Source organism: Diadema antillarum, unplaced genomic scaffold (genome assembly GCF_040938485.1).
Source record: "Diadema antillarum isolate AM-2024a unplaced genomic scaffold, OU_Dant_1.0 scf00000137, whole genome shotgun sequence".
Lineage (NCBI taxonomy): Eukaryota > Metazoa > Echinodermata > Echinoidea > Diadematoida > Diadematidae > Diadema > Diadema antillarum.
Genome location: NW_027271026.1, coordinates 1,142,097 through 1,162,827, shown reverse-complemented (window position 1 = coordinate 1,162,827; position 20,731 = coordinate 1,142,097). Strand labels below are relative to the sequence as shown.

The 20,731-nt window shown below is 40.4% G+C and overlaps 1 protein-coding gene across 1 annotated transcript in view; it reads left to right on the top strand.

The window, feature by feature from the left end:
- Positions 1–20,731, top strand: part of LOC139721054 (sorting nexin-27-like) — a 119,874-nt gene that overhangs the window by 53,461 nt on the left and 45,682 nt on the right. The window contains exons 2-3 of the mRNA XM_071632384.1: positions 13,232–13,463; positions 16,139–16,331. Coding sequence (XP_071488485.1) covers positions 13,232–13,463; positions 16,139–16,331 — 425 coding nt within the window. The remainder of the gene's footprint in view (positions 1–13,231; positions 13,464–16,138; positions 16,332–20,731) is intronic.

The window sequence follows — 20,731 nt, the reverse complement described above, 5'->3', positions numbered from 1 at the left end:
ACATAAATTAATATATAATGGACCTGTAAGAAATGTTGTTACTTAGATTTAGATGGTATAAAGGAGAGCAGCCATCTAGGGCCAAGAGAAAGAGGGAGGGAAAAGTAATCATTCTGAGTGTAAGGTTTGGGGCTGGGATGAATCAATTTCTTCACGGCTCCGGAGTCCAACGTCAACATTTGCTCTGCTCTAGCAATGGTTCTCTTCACAGGGATGTGGTTCAAATGTTGTGCTGCCATAGGCATAGACACTGCAGGAATGATACGATGCATTTGAATTCATGAGCTAACCTTTCATGTTTTGTGGTAAACATACAGTTTCTTGATGTACTCTTAACTCTTCTATCCCAAAGTCATAGACTGGTGGAGCGCCACAGAAAGTCTGTCGACCAGCTTTCTCCATTCCATTAGTATTAAAGTGCATCTTAGAGGGGTTGCTTAGATAGAGAGATAGTTTGTTTCTTCTGCATATATAATCTGAAGAATCTTTTCAAGTAAAAGGATCTCTTGTTTATTGTCAAAACTTGGTTTTGGATCTGAAACTGCTCTTGCAGTGGAGTGAAGTGCTTCAAGCTCTGAGTGAAATGTTGCGGCCATTGTGGGAGCAAAAGTTGAGTGACCAGCTGTCTCTTTAACAGTGGCACGATTGGATGCATGCCTATACTTCATGTGGCTATTGAAAAGAGCTGCTGAATACATGAAAGGGAAATGTGCATTAAGTAGTAGACCTGCGGTTACACAGCAGGCAAACAGCGTTGCAATATTTTGGATGTTTTAGCACAATGCCACTTTAACCCTTGGAGTCCCTCAAAACTACATTACCGTGGCTTGGTGCTGTATATCTCTGAATATGGAATTTTCAATTTTAGTGTTTCTTTAGCTAAAGGTCATATCTCTTTTGCAAATGTCTCCAAAGTTTTGCATGATTGAAGAATAATAATGTCTCCTTACAACACATACTAGATCTTACAGTAATACACTTTAGAGTTTTTAAAAAGGAAATGAAAAACTAACCCTGCGTCACTTGAGAATATACTCCCCTTTTGTACCGAGAATAACGGCTGGATTTTTTACCTAGGTCCGAATAAATTCACTGGAAATCTACAGTATGGTTTCCCCCTCTGTAGGAATGGGTTCTGTTCAAGGAGCATTTTGAGTTATAGTAAGAATCTTCTTCCTTCTGTGTGGCTTCTGAAAATACTGAGGGGTTTCACAAGAACTGTATTGCGATTGGTCAATGATTTAACCAAACAAACAGAACAATAATAATGAAACAGAAAATGGATCAGACTGATAAAGCTGTGCTTCAAATGATTCTTTAGAGTTGAAAAGGCATTCAAAAATGAAGCAGTGGTATAATGCACAATAGCCTTTTGCTGCCTAGATGCAAGAATACGAGTTTCATCAAGCATGTCAAGGCTGACCCTCAGTGTCTGATTTGTAATCTCAATTACATTTTTGCTGGGGGGAAAAGAAATGGGCTAGAGAGGTGATGATTAGATGTATAGATATGGTTGTGTTGTAGATTATTGATGAAGGGATGGGCAAATCTGGTTCCTTATCAGTAAAGATGAGTGGTAAAAATAAATGAATGAATAAACAACAAACAAATAAAAAAAATAGATGAATTACATATGAATAAACAAACAACAAGCAAAGACCTGCAAGGAGAAGATAAGAGCTCTTGAGACAGAGGTCATAATATGGGATGAGGGGAGGTTGATGAGATGGAGTGATACTGGGTCATTGTTTCCTCAGACAGGGTGATGATGTTTACTACCAAGATAGACCACCAAGGACCAGAGAGACTTGCAGGAGAAGAGGAGGATTCATGGTGTTTACCTCTTTGGAGATGGAGGATTTGTACCACACCAGCTTTGGCTTCTCCAGGTGATGGGTTGACCAAGAGTAAATCCTACCAAGGAGGCTGCTCCACAAACTTGTTACCAGGAGCTCATTGCATCTTGCTTGGAATTTTTGAGGTGATGGATGGGGAGGACAGACGGGCACTTACTGAGCCCTCTTCAGATGAACAGGGGGTAATTCATATACTGGAGAAAGACAGCACAAGTCTGCAGCTAACAGGAGGACTGACTGGATGCAGCTCTCTTGGTATCCAAGGTGATGCGCTAGGAGACTGATGGCGATACTCAGCCTGCTCTTCAGACAGTCAGGCTCCTCAGACGGTCAGGTGACAAGTGTTGCCATGGCAACCGGATACGGGAGAAACTGCAAAGAGTAAGGGGATGATGACTGGAGGTACCGTTGTAGGCCCGGAGAAATCCAAGGTGATTGATTATGAGAGGGGAAGTACTTGGGCCCTCCGCAGACAGGATGACAAACAACACCGTACCAAATGTAATACGCAGCAAATTGCGAGAAGAAACTGAAGGATGAGCAGACGTCTTAGAGTATCCAAGTTGATGGATGACAAGATTGGGAGTGTCACCATGTTCTCTTCAGGCAGACAGACACAGGTAGACAGATACCAAACAATACTGTGACGACATGATGATCAAGATTGAGGAGCATAGGGGAACTTGAAGTGCATCAGGTATCATCCTGTTAGAGATGTTGAGATGGGGCTACCAGGCCCTCTTTTCTTGGAGAGATGGTAGTAAATTATGGTGTGTCAAGAGGATTCATTAAAGATGTTAAAAAGATATATTTCTTTCTTAATGTTTAAGCAGCAGTCAGTATTTCTGTTTCTGCCATTAGCATCAATTGCTTCCCTATGTTTATTGATGCTGCCTACATAGAATAAACTCATCTGGGTTGTGTTCTTTTTATCCTTTGCTACAGAAGGCAGAATTATGATAATGTGAGGAAGCACCGTGAAGACTCTGCATGGTTGGCAAAAAAAGAAAGAATAAAAAGGGGGTCATTGTGAGATATGTACCTTTAAGCCTGTGTAGTGAGATTTCAAGTTGTTCATGATGCCAGTATCTGGCTCTGAGATATCGATGGCTAATACCGGTAGAAACGATGAAGAAGAGTTATGTGCAATCTGTCCCGGAGACGGTGAGGGAGATCTCTATTCTCATTTGCCGTCCGCTGAGAGGAAGGAAAGTTGATCCTCGTTTTCATTTTCGTAAGTAGGGGCTGATCAGATGAAAAATGCGAGATGCCGACGCTTTAGTACACCACCGCTAGTTCCCCGGATTTTTACTTCCTTGCTGCAAGGGTACCGCAGGTATAACTTACCTCATAGATCAGCATGTTGTTCAAACGACAATACACTGGTCAGATACAGTGCGGTTATGTATGTTGTAATGCCTCTTAGTATTGTTTGTTTATTTCTGTGTTTGTTTGTTTTCTTGCTCTGGAGAGACTGATTAAAATACTAATTCCACCTGCCACTAATGGTGTGAAAAGGGAAGAGAAAAAAAAAGAATGTGTGGGGCCTGTGGTGCGATTATTTCACCAGTGAAAATGAGATGTGTGTAGTCTGTGGAAAGGTCAACTGATGCGACCTCCTTTCTCAAAGCAATGTTCTGCTCCCCCCCCCCACCCCGCAGTGCATGATTTCAAAATTAAAAAATGTCTGCAAATCAGCTACAAATTACCACTGGCAGCAGAAAATGATATGACCCTCATAGCTAACCCCTCCAGGGAGAAAAATGCTTGATAAATTGGCAAAAATTGTCCTGCAAAATTGTCTAGCAAAATTGTCTGGCAAAGTCGGGAATCCTGGTTGCCGTGGGATGGGAGGAAGATCAAATCTTGTCTGTTGTTTAATTTTCCTCCTGTTAGCCCTGGGGTGCTGTCGTCTAGGTGTCAGGTGCATGTGTCTGGGATGGTTTTGATCCCTCACACACACAAACACACACACACACACACACACACACACACACACACACACACACACACACTCTGTCTCTTGAATCAAGGTGCTTTTCTCACTCCACCAATGTGTAGCTGTGTTTCACACCAGAATGTGCATCTCTTGAGTAGTTTTCAAGGAGATGGATGAGAGATGATTCTTAGAAGTGTCTCTATATTCTCCCGTCCTCTTGAAAAACTTCAGATGGCAGATGAGTTTCAGATGTCTTTCCATGCTGCCGTGAAGACACTGATGCACAAGTCTGCTGTTGCTTTTGTTTTACATACCAAACAACCTGTCGTGCAACCCCACCACGTGGCCAGTGCTCATTGGACAATTCTGCAGAGTTAGAAAAGGTTTTCTTCTGCGAGATGATATTTTACTGCTAACTTTACAGGAATAAAGTTTTGCAAATAATTTAATATTTACCATATTATGGTTTTTTTTGAGGATTGGGAGAATGATGGCCTAGGCAAGGTTATTGTCTCTCTCTCAATCTGATCATAGGTTCACAAAAAGTCAGATACCCACACAGTTAAATCTCCTTAAAGATGTGACTCAAAAATTGTGGAACTGTCTTCTGTCCGATATAATCTTCATGTAGCCATTTTATACTATCACATTTATTTTTTTCTGCTCTTTACATATATGCATGATTTTTATTGTTTTGTAATCAAGTGCTATTTGCAAGAGCTCTCATTTACAAATGTATGTAATATGGTGTCACCGGGCTTCAAGCATCATGTACATATATGAAGATCACAAGGTCAAATCAGTGTAAAATCACATAAATTTTGTCTCTAATGCTTATGCCACCTTTTGACCAAAAAAACCCAAAAAACCTTTTTAAGCCTCTTGAGTTAAAATGCTTTCTTTGAGAAGAATGCTCTACTTTGGTATATTATGTTAAAAAACAAACAAACAATGAAAACCTTTCTTGCCTACGTTAAGTTGTTTAAGATCCTCCGCATTGCATCGAAAAATCCATGCTGCTATACCTTCAGGTGCACACACAACAAAGGCACCGGTATTTACAGCGAGCGTGGCCCGCGTTCTCAAATCCAATTTGGCCGCGTGAGAATCTGTAACAGCCGCAGTTCATGAAATGGGGGTCATCCCTCCGCTTCCCTCGACTCGACGCTGGGAGGCGGTCGAGGTTCACCGAGGCTTGTGGCTTTACTGACCCAGTTCCCAAACAATACCGGCTTGATGAGTTCCTTCCTTTGCTTTTCCTCTCTTACCTGCCTTCCTTTTTCTCTCCTTCCCATTGTTTTTTTTTCCTCCCTTCTCTCTTTCCTTTCTCTCTCCCAGTATATTTGCAATACCCTACATTGTTCCTCAGCTTGATTACTTTGTGTGCATAATGAGAGAGCTACATCCAGTGGTTACTAATTCTTGTCATAGAAAGTGCTCAGTCAGTTTTGTGTAAACTTGTGTGTTGCTCATATGTCCCTATGACAGAAGAATTCTTCACGTACTGGAAGAGAAAATTATTTTTAAAGGATAAGTCTATTTATTCAAAGAGAGTTTTTTTTTGTGTGTGTGCAATTTGCATATCTGGGAGGATGAAATTCACAGATGTTTATTATGTAGTCTACTGCTGATGCATTGCTAGTGATTGTATTGATATAAACGAACAGGGTGAAAAAAAAACCCAATAGTGACAGATGTGTTTTCAGTTTTGCAATGGTGTCACAGGGCGTGATATGCACTAAATCTTCAGTGGCTATACCCAACCATATAAGGAATAGGCATGTTGGTATGAAATGTCCACATCTAAAGAAGATTGCTGCTGCTGCCAGCTTCAAGCTGTTGCTCGTAGGGAATTCCCTATTGATGCAACAAGGCAGCCATGTGACCTTCAGTCTATCAATCATGGATCTCAGGCATACTATGAAAAGCCATGAAAAGGGGGAAAAAAGAAGGTGTCAAACTGATGCAAAATCTTATGTGTATGATGTGATCTGCCATGCAAGTTGTATGCTAAGCATACAGAGTGAGCCATGCAGTGACACATGAGCTCACATGTTCAAAGTTAAAAGTACCCAAAGCTGCACACTGGCACTGGTCCAACGGTCCAGGACCAGTAAAAATTACTGTTAGACCAGTCAAAAAATAGAGAAACTGGGTACCTACTGGTCCGACAGACAGGTCAGACCGGTAGAAAAAATAAGTTAGTGTGCAGCCCGGATGTACCTGTCCCCTTAAGTCTACTTTTTGTTTCATATTGTATCTTATGCTTTTGTAGAACACTGTATAGTTGTATCTGTTCTTGTAAAGAAAATAGCGTAATTTTACTGAGAGCATCAGGATTTCTCATTGACAGTAAATGGGTTGATATCCCGTCTTAGAAACGCTGCATTTGTTGTCGGACTGGCTGGCGTGTGTGTGTTAATCCTGCTTCAGTGCATACATAGAGGGTTTGCTGTCTCGCTATTCCACCCACACAAACCTTGCTGCTCAGTGGATCAACATCGCTGGGGTACATTAAAATCCCCCTTCCCAATGGATGGATTATACCAGTTAAGTGGGGTGTAGGTGGCTGTCTAGACTAAGATGTCTCAAACACCCACTGATTACCAAAAATCAATCTCCCGAGTAGATCTCCTGTTAGATCAACTGCATTAAGCTCTCAAAAACTCTCTTGAACTGTCCCTCAAAATCTAGGGTCTGCAGAGTGGTGCCATGGAAAGATCTCACTAAAAAAAAAAAAAAAAAAAGGGAAAGAAAAAAAGGTTTCTATGTGCAGTTAAACTTCGCCACATGCGATAAATGATACTGGACCTTATTTAGTGGAGGCTGTTCTCTGCTATACGACATACAGTTGAACCTGTCTTATCCGGCCTCCCTTTATCCGGATCTCTCTATTATACGGACGCAATCTCGCCGTGATTTTTCTCTTTTTAAAAAAAAATAATTACGGGAAGAGAGGGGGATTCCCAACTCAATCTATAACAATGGCGACCTACAGTCGACTTTGCCGAGCCGTGATGATCGAATTTTGAAGCGTAGTATCGTCGACTCGTACTGTTTATTTTCAAGATCTACTTGATACATTTCTTAATAATTATTTAGGTAAATCATCCCAAGAATTTATAAAAGAAAATGATTTCATTCTTGCAAACACGAACCTCTATTTTGGGGTCTGTTACTGAGTGTAACAATGAAAAGGTTGCAGTATACACATGTACTGATGTAGCCCATTGTAGTACCACATGGGCTACATCAGTACATGTGTATGTATATGTACATGTTTAAAGCATTGAGTCTCCCGTATCCGGCCAAATCCCTTATCCGGATGAGCCCCGGTCCCGACTTGTCCGGATACGAGAGGTTCAACTGTACTATAAACAGGAATGTCATTTCACTACACTGAATATGTGCTGATATGAGACTGTGTCTCCCATAGGCACATTTTCAGTGCTGCTGGAAGGAAGCAACATGATTGTATACGATACAATGTGTTCTTCAGCTGCTGTGTTATTACATGTTGATTCAAAATGAAAGTAGGAAAAATTACATATTTAAAGACCTACTCAATCATGAAGGATTATAGTTCCACAAAGAAATTACTCCTTCCTTTCTTTTCTTTGAATTTACCTTTAACATGACAGGCAGTTTATTCTGTGAAGCTTCCTCTCATTTCAAGAGCCTGTCCTTTTGAATATTGGATATTTCCTTGAAATCATTGTTGAGGTGCTTGCTTTGTCCATACACACTATGTTTACGAGGCCTGTGCTATGTTATGTCTGAAGTAACGGATCGAAAGTGCAATGAAGGAGCATGCATTGTTATTTGATGGGTAGAAGGATCTAAGTTCCATGGATTGTACCTTATGCAATGCTAACGCCTTTATGCTTCTTAAATTTTGACATTCAAGTTGCGTAGGCAAGAAAATAATCTCACACAGAATGAAACATTAAACGGCGAGAGTAGCTATTTTTGGTGAGACAAAAATCATACCTGTAATGGGGCTTTTTTTTTGTGTGTGTGTGTGTGGAGGTTGTTTCTGGACCTGAAGCGTGCCTTTATCCACCACAGGAGTAGACTGCGCTTCAGTTATCTGGTCACAATCGGGCTGAGTTTCTCCACAATCCGTAATGATCCATCAATGAGGATTGGAATTGTCAAAACCTGTGATTGGAAAGGTCAGCTCACATCTTGTGATTGAGATCAGCATGTAGCCTAACTTCAAGGCTGAAAGTTGTCGTTTTTTTCGGGAAAATTTAAGCCTTGAAGACCAATGTTCCTCCATCTACAATGAAATTGACAGCCATCCCAAAAGTAAAATTAAACGAGCAAATGGTGGAAGTTTCATTTGAAATGAGCATCGACGAAGAAAAGTTTGAGATTTCATAGTTCCACATGTTTTTTGTAGAACAGTGATATTACAACTTTGTAGTTGTCATCACATACGTACATGCCAGTGAATACCAGAGGTGTCAATGATGTAATTCTTTTACAGTACTCCTATGCAGCCTGAAGGTTTGTCTATTTAAAAGATTTCTTCCTTGGGTGATAATTCAGCAAGTATAACCCCTACTACCTTGAGAGTCATTGTTGCTCAATTATTAAAGGGTGTGTACAGTTCTGGTTGAGGTGAGGATTTAGCTTTTAACATTTTGCAAGATATTCAGAAACCACTCTATGAGATGTCAAAGAGCATGCAATTCTAAGGGGTATCAAAAGTTTATTTGATGAAAATCGGTTTTAAAATGGCTGAGATATCCAAAAACAAGTTGAAACAAAAAGATCCTAATAAAAGGTGTGGCATGTCGCCTTGTATTATCACTTTTTTTGGATACCTCAGCCATTTGAAAACCAATTTTCATCAAATAAACGTTGAATCCTTTTTAAAATTGTATGCTCTTTCATATTTCATAAGAGGTTTCTCATTATCTCACTTAAGAATGTTCAAAACATGAATCCCCACCTCAGCCAGTACTGTACAGTCCCTTTGAAACCATGCGATGACTTGATTCGAGGAATACAAGTACTTTTCGTTTCATTTCAAACACAGAAATGTAGCAAAGATTGCTCTGCATGTCGGTGATAAAAGTTCCTTTCATTTTACATTCCTTTCATTTTACTTTATGTATAATGTACAAATGAGCTTGAACACTGATTGGCTTTCTACTGTAAACCCATCAAGTCTTAGAAACCACATATGCTATGTCTTGAAGGCCGTGTCACACCATAACGCGGGCTTGTGGCGAGGAGGTAGTTTCCAGCACGTAGAAGATTTTCAGCGGGCGAACAAGAATGTTTGCAATTTTCATTCATGCCTTGTCATACCAAACGGGGGAACTTCTGCGGCTTGACTTGCGGGGAAACAAATTTACTCCAAGGAGCTCTCCGCAGTTGGTCCGCACCTGAGAGTATCTAGCGCGTAGTTGCCCGGAGGTGCTCACGCAAGTGCGATTTAACCGCAGCCAAGTTTTGAGCATGACCAAAACTTTTTCCGGGTGAGTCGCGGGAATGCCCGTAGAGGTCCACGCAGAACGCCAGTAGGAGACCCTTAGCGGCAGTACTTCCCAGGCAATTCCCACGCAGGTACTTCGCAGTCCCGTATGCAGCCAAGATAATGAAATTCTGTGATATTTCAGCCATTCCATTAGAGGAATTCCTTCACTAAGTTGTCAGCCCCCACGCGACTGGTACAAAGGTTACACAGTATACTCGCAAGTATAACGCGTCCCGCAAGTAAGACACATGCGCTGACTCGCACAAATCCTTTTCCGCCCTCGGGAATGTCCGGTATGCTAGAAAATCCCTACACGTAACAAGCCCGAGTAGCTTGCCCGGAAAGGTGTGACAGGGCCTAAACACGGTTGCGGGTAAAAAAATATGCGTGCGCACCTACGGGCGACTACTTTTGAGATACATGCTAGGTACTGTCATGTGCGGATATCTACGGGGACCTCCGGGTAGTCAAAATTGTTCTTTGCAAGTCACACGCAAGGCTGGTGTGACACGGCCTTGACTTTCTTTCTATGAAAACCAAATGCTGCAATGCTCATGTGCACGCAGCTGTGATGCACAAATGAACAACATGAACAATGAGGGGCATGAAATACAATGGGGCAATAACCTCATCATAAAATATTGGACACGGTTGATTGACCAATCAGAATGCAGAATTAGCATCACAAAAAGATAACTACAGATACAACAGAGCTGCATACTGCAGTACACTGTACTTCATTTGTACCAGTATTCAGTTGAGAATTTCTCAACAAGTACACTGAACAGGTGTGTCCATGCTTTGTGTTCTGTATTTAAATATGTGAGTGTCTGTGTACACAGTATGTGTTTGTTGAGTAAATTTGTGCTGCTATGTTGTGAGTGTGTGTGTGTGTGTGTGTGAGAGAGAGAGAGAGAGAGAGAGAGAGTGTGTGCGTGTGTGTGTGTGTGTGTGTAATGTCAACATACTTTCTAGTTCCTGCCAGCCTCATCATGCTTAGGCGGATGGGTAGATATGACAGCCAAACATTCCTTGTCAGTTGGACTTTAACCTTTTCTGTACCAGGGACTTTGGACAGTTATCCGCAATGATGCTCCTTTTCACCCTTGCCTTGCACTTGGATTGTCTCAAGTCAAAACAAGACAATAGCAGCATTCACACTGACACAAATTAGCGGGATTCAAATCTCGAGAGATATTTTTAGCATGATCCAAATCTTGATATTATATTGGATGGCTATGAATGGGATTCCGGGGAATATTGGCTCTGACGAGTGCAGTATTCTCTGGTATGCCATGAGTTAAAACCATCCAATATTATTATTATCATCGATGATCATTTTGTAGAGAAGGAATAAACTGTACAAAAGTACCGTACTTTTACTCGTCTTTGAAGTTAACTCAGCACTGAATAAGGAGTAGGCCCTAGGCAACTGCATATGAAGCATGCAACTACCAAGATGTTTGCGCGCTTGTGAATAATAACAAGAGTTTGTGCACTACACGTAGTAGCAAGCGTTTATGCACTCAGCAAGTGCTTGTGCATGTGATCATACTTAGATCTTATATGGTTTCTGGTACTATTCAAATTCTAATTTGGTTATTCATACAATCATCAATTTTTGTTGGAATTTGCATTATATGCAGCTACATCTAAAAATTTAAACAAAATGTTTGATATAGGGGAAATAGATTGTCACTACCTATCCTTCATGATTTTTGTTGTGATTTTTAAAGAAAACATTCTAGTGTAGACTCTGATCCAGTGGAGATAAACAATTGGAAACCAAGGCTACGAAGAGACATCTGTCAAGAATATTGACTGAGATTTGAAAATAAAGAATTCTGTTGCCATAGCAACATAGCAGATTAAAAAAAAATCGGTGGTTATTCTCAACTATGCTTGGATGACGATCGTGGGGCATCGTGTGTGATGTTTACATGCAGATGGCATGCTGTTCAAAGGTGATAATTTTGAAGAGCAAAAATAGAGAAAAAATCAAAATAAAAGGAAGATGTGCAGATGTATATCTTTTTTTTTTCATTGGTGATGAGGAAACAGAATAGTGTTGTTGCAAAGAGATGCATCATAAAGATGATTGTATGCCGATGATTGCTTGGAAGATGAGATGTGGATTGGAAAAAAAAAATCTTTATGCCCAGGGAAGTGATGGGCGGGGGCTAGGCGGAGTTGTGCACTCTCAGCGGGGAGGGAGGGGGTTGGAGTCTTGAGTTGGGGGAGGGGAGGGGAATGGAGAGAGGACATCTCATTGGAAGATACTAATTATGTGTAATGATGGATCATCGCAGTGGGGGGACATACGATATGTGGAAAAAAAGAGCATTTTGATGGATTGCTTTGCAATTGGGTCTGGCATTACAGCTGTCTCCATGTGCTTCCCTCTCACATTAGTTACCAATGACAACGATGATGATTGCCTAGGAGCTACCAGGATCATTTTATATTTATATTTCTCACTTTCTCTTTTATTCTTTCCTTTTTTTCCCTCTCCTCCCTGTCTTCATTCTTCTTTATCTTCCTGTTTTTCCCATTCTTCCATATCTATGTACCTTTCTGCAAGAAATAAATTGCTAAATTGCTCCTCCTTTTCTTTTTTTAATATTGCACAGAGCTAAGAAAATTGATATGATCATTTACCTTTTTCTGGGAAAATGCATTTTTACTGGTGTTTTTTTTTTTCTGTCAATTGTTGTGCTGTTTTCCAGAATATTTTACACTGCCATATGTTCACAGTGATTTATCACCTCCGCTCTGGTTCAGGTTGTTAAGGGTTCAAATAGAAGACTTGTGCCCCTTGACAACCGTCGTAGTAATTTGCAATTGGAGAGGAAAAACAGAGGGGGCTGAGATAACTAGAATCCATTTCCTGCATAGTTAAAAGTGACAGAGATGCATGGATGCTTACCTGTGATTTCTTGGAAGGCCAGATCTAATATTGAGCTGCCCTTGTGACGTGAGCGGCAATATGGCGAGATTAAGCATTGCTTTGAATACAGATGATATTAGAGTTGTTGTAAATGATCAGAGACTTGAATTTTAATGTCAAGCGGTCCTTCTTTGTCTTCTGGAAATGGGATGAAAACAAATGTATAATATGCATTATCCATCCCCCCCCCTCCCCCACCAAATCTTCACTTTCTCTAAACAGCAGAAGTAATCCCTTCCAAAGTGGTATGCCTGTAGTGTGGAGGATTTGTATCAATACCATGAATGATAAAGGAGAAATTATTTTTGTTTTATTCATCACTTTATTCCCAGGCATCAAACGGTAGAAAAATAAAATGGAATACAGGAAAAAACAGTGCAACGGGGGAAAAAATAACAAATATGATATATGAGATATCAGTGAGTACCTCCACTCAATGAGATTTTCAGCAATCTGTCACTAAGCTCCAAACATGAGAGCTACATGACTTGTAAAATGAAAAAAAAAATAATAGTCATGTGTGTATGTATTGATAATTTGTGAACGAAATTGTCATGTTGAATAGTTTTCTAGTCTCGCAGTGGTAGAATGATGGTGTATGTATGGGAAATAGATAATTTGTAGGAGGGCGAGTTTATCCAATGTTGATTTTGAATAATCCTATAGATGAATGATGTGAAGTCACAGTTGCACAATACAGTCAAACCTGTCTTAGCAATCCCATGTCTATAGCGGCCACCAGCCATATACAACCACTTAAACAATTCCCTCTAAGAGAAAAAGCATGGTAAAGAACCTGTCTATAGCAGCCACCTGTCTGTAATGCCCACTTTTTTCCTCTCCCTTTAAGTGGCCGCTATAGACAGGTTTGACTGCATATTCATGCATGTTTGTTTTAAACACACACTTATAGTTATGTATGTGACATCAAGTGGTACATCTCATGATTTCCACTCATATTTTCTTGTTTATTTTTTCTTTCAATTTGTTATTTCCAGGAATGAGGTTGATGTAGAAGGAGCAACACACAAGTTTGTGGTGGACCTCATCAAGCAGGGAGGCAACGAACTCACACTCACCGTCATCTCCGTGCCAAACTTTCGCGAGGACAAGCGGGACCTGAGCGACGAGTCCTCGGGCTACTCATACTGCGACTACAGCGACAAGCGCCCGGTTCCCATCACGATACCGGACTACCAGCACGTGACCAGCAATGGCGAGAAATACGTGGTGAGAAACAAATCTTTCAGGTTTGGGTTTCTTCAGTTTGTCTCCCTCTACAAATGAAAATTTATGAAGATCGCAACTGCTGGTCTGTAAATTAACAAACAATGTCGGAATTTCTGAGCTTGGGTATTTGTTCCATGTTCATCGTGTCACTGCCAGCAACCAGGGACAGCCTGGTGGTAGTGTCACTGCCCGGAAAGCAGTAGATGACAGGTTCGAGTCCCACTGATTCCTTTTTTCCGACATGTTTGTTAATTTACAGATCAGCAGTTGTGATCTTAACAAATTTTCATTTATAGAGGGAGACGTATTGAAGAAACTCAAATCTAAGCCTTCCCCCCTCTGGATAGTATCTTTTTTTCAAACAAATCTTTGTTGGGGGCTGTTGTTGAAGTGTGATTCTACATCGTTTGGGATTCGACCTGTCAGCTAATGAATCGCATGAATAGAATAGTAGACATTTATCAAAATCAGACAAAATAAGAAGGTTATGAAATTATAAAGTTTTCCATTTTTTCATGTGAATAGTGACATCAGAAGAAACCACATTATGCAAATTAGGAGAAAATGACGATGTCATCCTATCACAATTCTCCCGTTGACCTGTGCATGAATTTTCACTAAAATTCATTTATTTGACATGAAATCAGTAAGAACAACATACATCCATCACACCAAATTATTGCAGTCTAACAATAGCCTAGTCACAATGACTTGATTTCTGGTTGCTAAATCACAGACCAAAAAAATGTTATGTTTAGAACTAAAAAAAAAAAAAACACAATATTTTCTCTGTACAAAACGTGCAGTAGTCTTGAGATAATCCACTGTTGCTGTTTATGTGTGAAGATGTATGTCTGAGTGAGTGTATGTATGTGAGAGTGTGTGTGTGTGACCTAATGATTGCTGAAGTCAGACTCAGTTGAAAACAGGTGGTATCATCTGGACTATTTGCCATCCAAACATCATGCACAACAATGCCTCGACCCCCAACAGCCCAAATACTCTGTTGTGGATAGTATAAGTCACATCTAAAGTTTAAGTTTATGTCAATCCTGTATTTGATGTGCATACATTTGTCCCTTCCAACAGTGGGAATGAAATGTGGAAGACTTGCAGAGAAAACTCGTCGAAGAATACAAAGTATCCTTGTTTCCTCGCCGCCTTCGTGCGTCACTCAATTCCTCTCGGGCTTCCATTTTTCGCAGTAAATTTTATAAAGTCTTGTGGCGAATCTGGGTAGTGAATCGACAGTACATCAAGCTTCTTTTTTCTTTTTCTTTTTTTGATCACTGACGCTTGACACAATAGCAGTTTGAAAGTGGAAGTGGAATATATCTAGTGGGAGAATACATTTCCTCAGCTTTGCACCTTAACTCCATTACTGCAATCAGCACGCTTTGGGCTAAACCTGTCTGGGTAGAGCTACATGCAAAGGGGGAAAAAGAAAGAAAAAAAACTCTGCAAATTTGACATTTTTGGAAGAGGACACAAAAGCCTGCCCGGAGCATTTTACACATGGGAAAAGCAAAGATGGTGCGAGCATCATGGTGTAATTTTTCTTACGCCTTCTTCTCGCTGTGCCCCCCCCCCCCCCTTCCTCGTCATCTTTTCCCCCTCTTTGCATCTGTTTGCTGCTCTTCTGCTATTTGGTGTTTGTGTTTGGTCTGATTCTCCACAATGTTTGGGAGGGGAACTCAAATTTCAGCGCAAGCCAGAAGTCCGGTGGGCAATCACGTCGCGAGATTGATGCCTCGATTGTGTGACTTCTACTCTCGGTCAACACGTCGTCAGGCTGCGTGGTGCAGCGCAGCGAGAAGAGAGCCGATGCTGAATGCAGTGTAGGAAAAATTTATGTCGGACCGAAGTCGCTCGCTTATGCCTGTGTGGCATAGTATGTGAGAATGTAAAGCATTGAGCAGATTTTTTTTTGTAATACAATGCATAGGACAGACGAGGCTTGGAAAATTGAAACAGAAGAAAAGATAACTGTTAAAATCTTTATCATCACATTTGTAATGATAGTCAAGATCTCTAGTAAAATCCAGATGTTACATGTATGATTTCCTTCTATCTTCCTTTTCCTGTCTTTATATGTCTGGTTTTCTGTTTATCATCAAAGAAATGAAGATAATGTTTCCTTTTGTGGGAGGTCTACATATGTTGTGAAAATCAAGTACTTTGATTCCAGATTTGGGATGTGCAATGCTGATAATGGACTCCTATAAATATGTGGAAAAGGATGATATTCATGAACCTATGATGACTTGCACAAACAAAGTTCAGACAACTGGCTATATTTGTGAAGTTTGAGTTTGTTGCTGTAACGAATGTCAATAGTGTGTTGCCTGTGCCATAAGAGTTTACAGTACTTCAAGGACTTTTTTTTCACAGTACCATATTAATGATAGTAATACTGCTAACTACTATTAATATTAAATGATAATGAAAATGGTGATGATGATGATAATCATGATGGTGATGATGATGATGGTGATGATTGTGGTGATGTTCATAATAATAATGGTGATGATGATGATGATAAGAAAGAAAAGATGAAGAAGTAGAAGTAGAAGAATAAGAAGACGAAGAGAAAGAAATAGGAGGATGTTAAAATGTTTAAAAATTTGTTTAAAAATTTGTTGAAAATGTTAATTTCGGTTTTCTCTCCTCTCCAGGTATACAACATCTACATGGCGGGCAGATTGCTGTGCTCACACCGCTACAGCGAGTTTGCCAACGTCCACGCCAAGCTGAAGCGCGAGTTCATCGACTTCCAGTTCCCGAAGTTCCCGGGGAAGTGGCCGTTCACGCTGTCTGACCAGCAGCTGGACACGAGGAGGAGAAACCTGGAGTATTATTTGGAGAAAGGTGAGTGCTGGCATCAGCAAACAGCCTCCTCATTTGAGTCAGATGAAGTTTGCTCTTTCTCACGTGTTTTCCCTTTTGATAATGAATACATGTACAGTTGAACCTCTCTTATCTGGCCTCCCTTTATCCGGATCTCTCTATTATACGGACGCAATCTCGCCGTGATTTTTTTTAATAATTACGGGAGGAAAGGGGGATTCCCAACTCCTTGACAACTCTACCCAAACACACATGAATTACATATTACTTCCAACATGATTAACATACATTACATCAAATTTCCTTCCAAATTGCTTACCTCCAGACATTTCAACATCCCCAAACATCCCCAAATGTAACAATGAAAAGGTTGCAGTATACACATTACTACATGTGGTACTACAATGAGCTACATAAGTACATGTGTATGTATATGTACATGTATAAAGCATTGAGTCTCCCGTATCCGGTCAAATCCCTTATCCGGATGAGCCCCGGTCCCGACTTGTCCGGATACGAGAGGTTCAACTGTACTTGCAATCTTTTGTTGCGGTTATGGTGTTCAATATCTGCTCCTGATTTGTTGAAAAGTCATTGCCAAAGGCAATAAAGGAGCTCCACAAGGATTGGCAGAGATGCCAACCCTCACTTTTTTTTCTTTTTTTGGGCAGTATTTTGTAATGTTGTTTTAGACGTAGATACTGTAGGTTTCATGGAAATACTGCTTTATCCAAATTGTACGACTACACATGCCTATTACAAGACAGGTAAAAATACTTAACCCCCCCCCCCCCCCCCCCCCCCAAAAAAAAAAAAAAAAAAAAGATGCCTTTTTCAGCCCTGGGAATACTGCAGTGCTGTTTACAAGGGGGGTGGCATCCCTGGAGCTGTAGATGTGTAGCAATAATAGTGGCATGTCATACCAGAAGATTCTAAAAAAAAAAAGGAACCCAGGTAGCTTTGTCATATTGTACATGATTGTAGATGGTATTTTTCTCATATTATGTTTATTGGTGCATTATGACTTTACTAGTATTGCTTAAATCTTGCAGGGTATTATAGTCATGTAGTATGACTGCTTTCTTGTTTGTTGCATAATCTGTAATGTTTCATATCATTACATATTTCAAATATGACCAAGATCTTAGTCCATTTTGACCAAACCTGTGACTTTCCGATCCATGCTCCCGTAAAAATGCTGTGGTCTCTGTATAATTCTTTAAGAGGAGACACAGAATGTGAGCGCCACAGCTGTTTGTGTGTATGTGTATTCTTAAGATGGTTATACTGGGTACAGAGTTTCAGAATTTATAGTGATTGGCATGAGGAATAAGAATGTTTTCAAAATTCATAAACAAATCACAATGAACAAGGATGATGCCATAACAGCTTCACATACAGTAAGAATGCGTGATCGGGCACTGAATGAAGTAAAACAAAATAAGAAAGCATGCTTAAATTCTACACTGGTGAACTTGTCAAGCAAGTGGTATTAGTTACGTTCAGACTGTGATCCTTAACGTTGAGGATAAACCAACTTTAACGATAAGCTGGAAGTTAAGTAATGGCGCCAAGTGTCGCATGGTCTCTTTCGTCACAAAATTGTTTTGTTCGTTGACCAGAGACAACGTCAATGTCGTCAACAAAGTGACAATTTCGTGACAAAAAAGTATTTCATTTTGTCAACAAAATTGTTATTTTGTTGACAGAATTGTAATGTCGTGATAAAAGAGACCATGAGACACTTGGCACCTTATACTTATCTACGAGAGTTAGCTTATCCTAGAAGTTACGGATCACCGTCTGAACATAACTATTGTATTGGAATTACATTGCTACATTTCTGGAATGTATGAGCCTCCTATGTCATCATCCTTGTTCAGTGTATTACTGTAAAACATGAAACATTCGCGGCATGAATTTTTCGCAAATTGGAGCCGACGGCCTTGTTTGCGGCATGAAATTTTCGCGAACTGCCACTGGCATTCAGTGCATACAGTGTAGACAAGAACTTTCGCGTGCATTTTAATTTCGCGAATCTTGGCACTCGCGAAATTCGCGAAATTAGAATGCACGCGAACATTCCTCGTTTTACAGTATGTTTTAGGTTTTTCAGAGTATTGGTTTATTTGCTCAACGACCACAATATATTCCAGAAATCTGGAATTTGCACTATCTTTGTATGTAACTACCTAATGCAACATTATATGAATTGTGTGGAATGCCCCTTGAAGCTTGGAGAGCATTGGCTTCTGTAGCTGTGAGTTGATTTAGTGACAACAGTGGTGAAAGGATGGATTTTGAACGGAAGAATGTTGTGGTTGCGATGCCGCTCTCATGGCAGAAAATGATGAGGAGTCGCTGTGCGTGTGAGTTATGCACACACACGAAACAAGCACCAGTCATCCGTGCATGCTCCACAGCCGTCCATGAGTGTGCATACACATAGGTGGTTTGTACTGGCTCATTAGAGTTCGCCAAAGAAGCATGGCATTATAGGTCCCAAGGCAGACATAAAACCCCATGGAGACCAGTCAGTCGTCATTGCATGGCCTCCCCGCCCCGCCCCCTTCCTTTACCCTCAACCCCAGCCCCCCTCCATTTTTATCTAATCAAATCCAAAGAGACAGCTGTGGCGTTTCCGGCCATGCAGCGGAGGAATCAAAGGTGGCGTGACATCTCTCATTTTCGGCAGTTTGATGAGTCCCGCTCGCGCTAACTCGCCCAATATGAGCCTGCCCCCATTATGTTTTTGGACGTAAAATGGATGAACTTTCGCTGGCAAATTTACATTCAGAAAGGAATGCGACTTGCATGCAGAATGGGTTGTGTTATCATGTAAAATCAGATTTGATGCTTGACTGTGTAGAAGAAAAAGTAAAATGTTTTGCCGAATAACTTTTTTGTTGTTGTTCGTAAGGGTAGTGCACGAAAGGTGAGAGTGACCCAGCTTTTAATAAAATTAGAAGGTTAGAAGGTTAATGCCCCCTGTAAGCTGCAGACTCTTGGTTGTAACTTGTGGAAACGGCTACAAGCTGTAGATCACCATGGAATGCTAATGCTTTCTGAGGGTAAATTGAATCTCCTTTCAGCATCCATTTAATTCTTGGTGACTTTCTGTGGCCTTGATGTGAAATGTCAGTTTCTCATTTCAATCTTATCTTGAAGTCTGAAGGAAGTCTCGGACATCATCAGAAATCCACAGTAGTCGTGCTCTTCGTCAAAAAGAAATAAAAAGCTCTAATGCTTTGAGAAAAAAGAAAACCCTCATTATATTCCTATCTTGATAACATATATGGCTAAAAACAATATGGGGACATCGGGATCTGCTTGTATGAACAATGCCCCCCCCCCCATCATCATTGGTGAAGTATAACTTCTCAATGTGGAGGCAGAGTCACCAAATCTGTTAGGTGTCCAGGCGAAACTATATGTACTGTAGAAGTGGAAATTTTCATGTGATTAATTTTTCGCTCTTGTCTGGGCAAGATAAATTTTGCCAGTTTTTAATTTTGCAGATGTTCATAGTTGAGTGAGCACTTCAAACAGCTAACCGCTGTCACAGCACTTAACTAAAAGCTCTGACAGCATATACTGTGGTTAGAGATACAAGGTGTATAGCTGGTCCACATTATGGCAGCAACTTCACTAAAAATGCCACAGGACTAGCAAATGTGAAGAGCATGACAAATAACATAACAAATCAGTGGTGGATCCAGAGGGGGGCGCAATGGGCACATGCCCCCCCCCCCTTTATTTTTTGTTAAAAACAAAAGAAATGAAATGAATCCCAGAAGTGGCACCAGAAATATTAGTTGCGCCCCCCCCCCCTTTACAGAATTCCTGGATCCGCCCCTACAAATATACCCCTACGATGAACTTAGCTTGACATAAAAAAATATAAAATATCATTAAATAAAACAGCAAAAACTTTACATGCTTTCATATTTGTCCTAAGATCAAAATGCACAAAATGTGCACAAATTTTCATGAAGCCTATGATGCATGTAATGCTCCATTATGCTCTCTTTTATACAAGAGAAGATTCAGATTCCACACCCTAGAAAATATAGTTTTATGTTTTATGCAAAGAGGAAAATCAAGAAAAGAAAGCTTGTCATGGGAACATACATTGTATGGTAGCAATTTGAGAAAAAAAAACCCAGAGGAATCCCTGGACAGAACGCTTTTTATGGGAATCATAAGAGCATTTGAAATGGAAGAGGGTTTCTTAAAATGAAAGAAGAATGAGAAAAACTCGTCAAAACAACACAGTGGCAGCTTCTTTGGTCCATCTTGTTCGTTTAGGCTGAGATTGATGGTAGTGGATATTTGTTCAGCCCGTATGATGCTGACAAGTGCCCCCAACTGGCACTGCGTAATGCAAGGGGCGATACATACATCGTGTTCACTTATTTAAA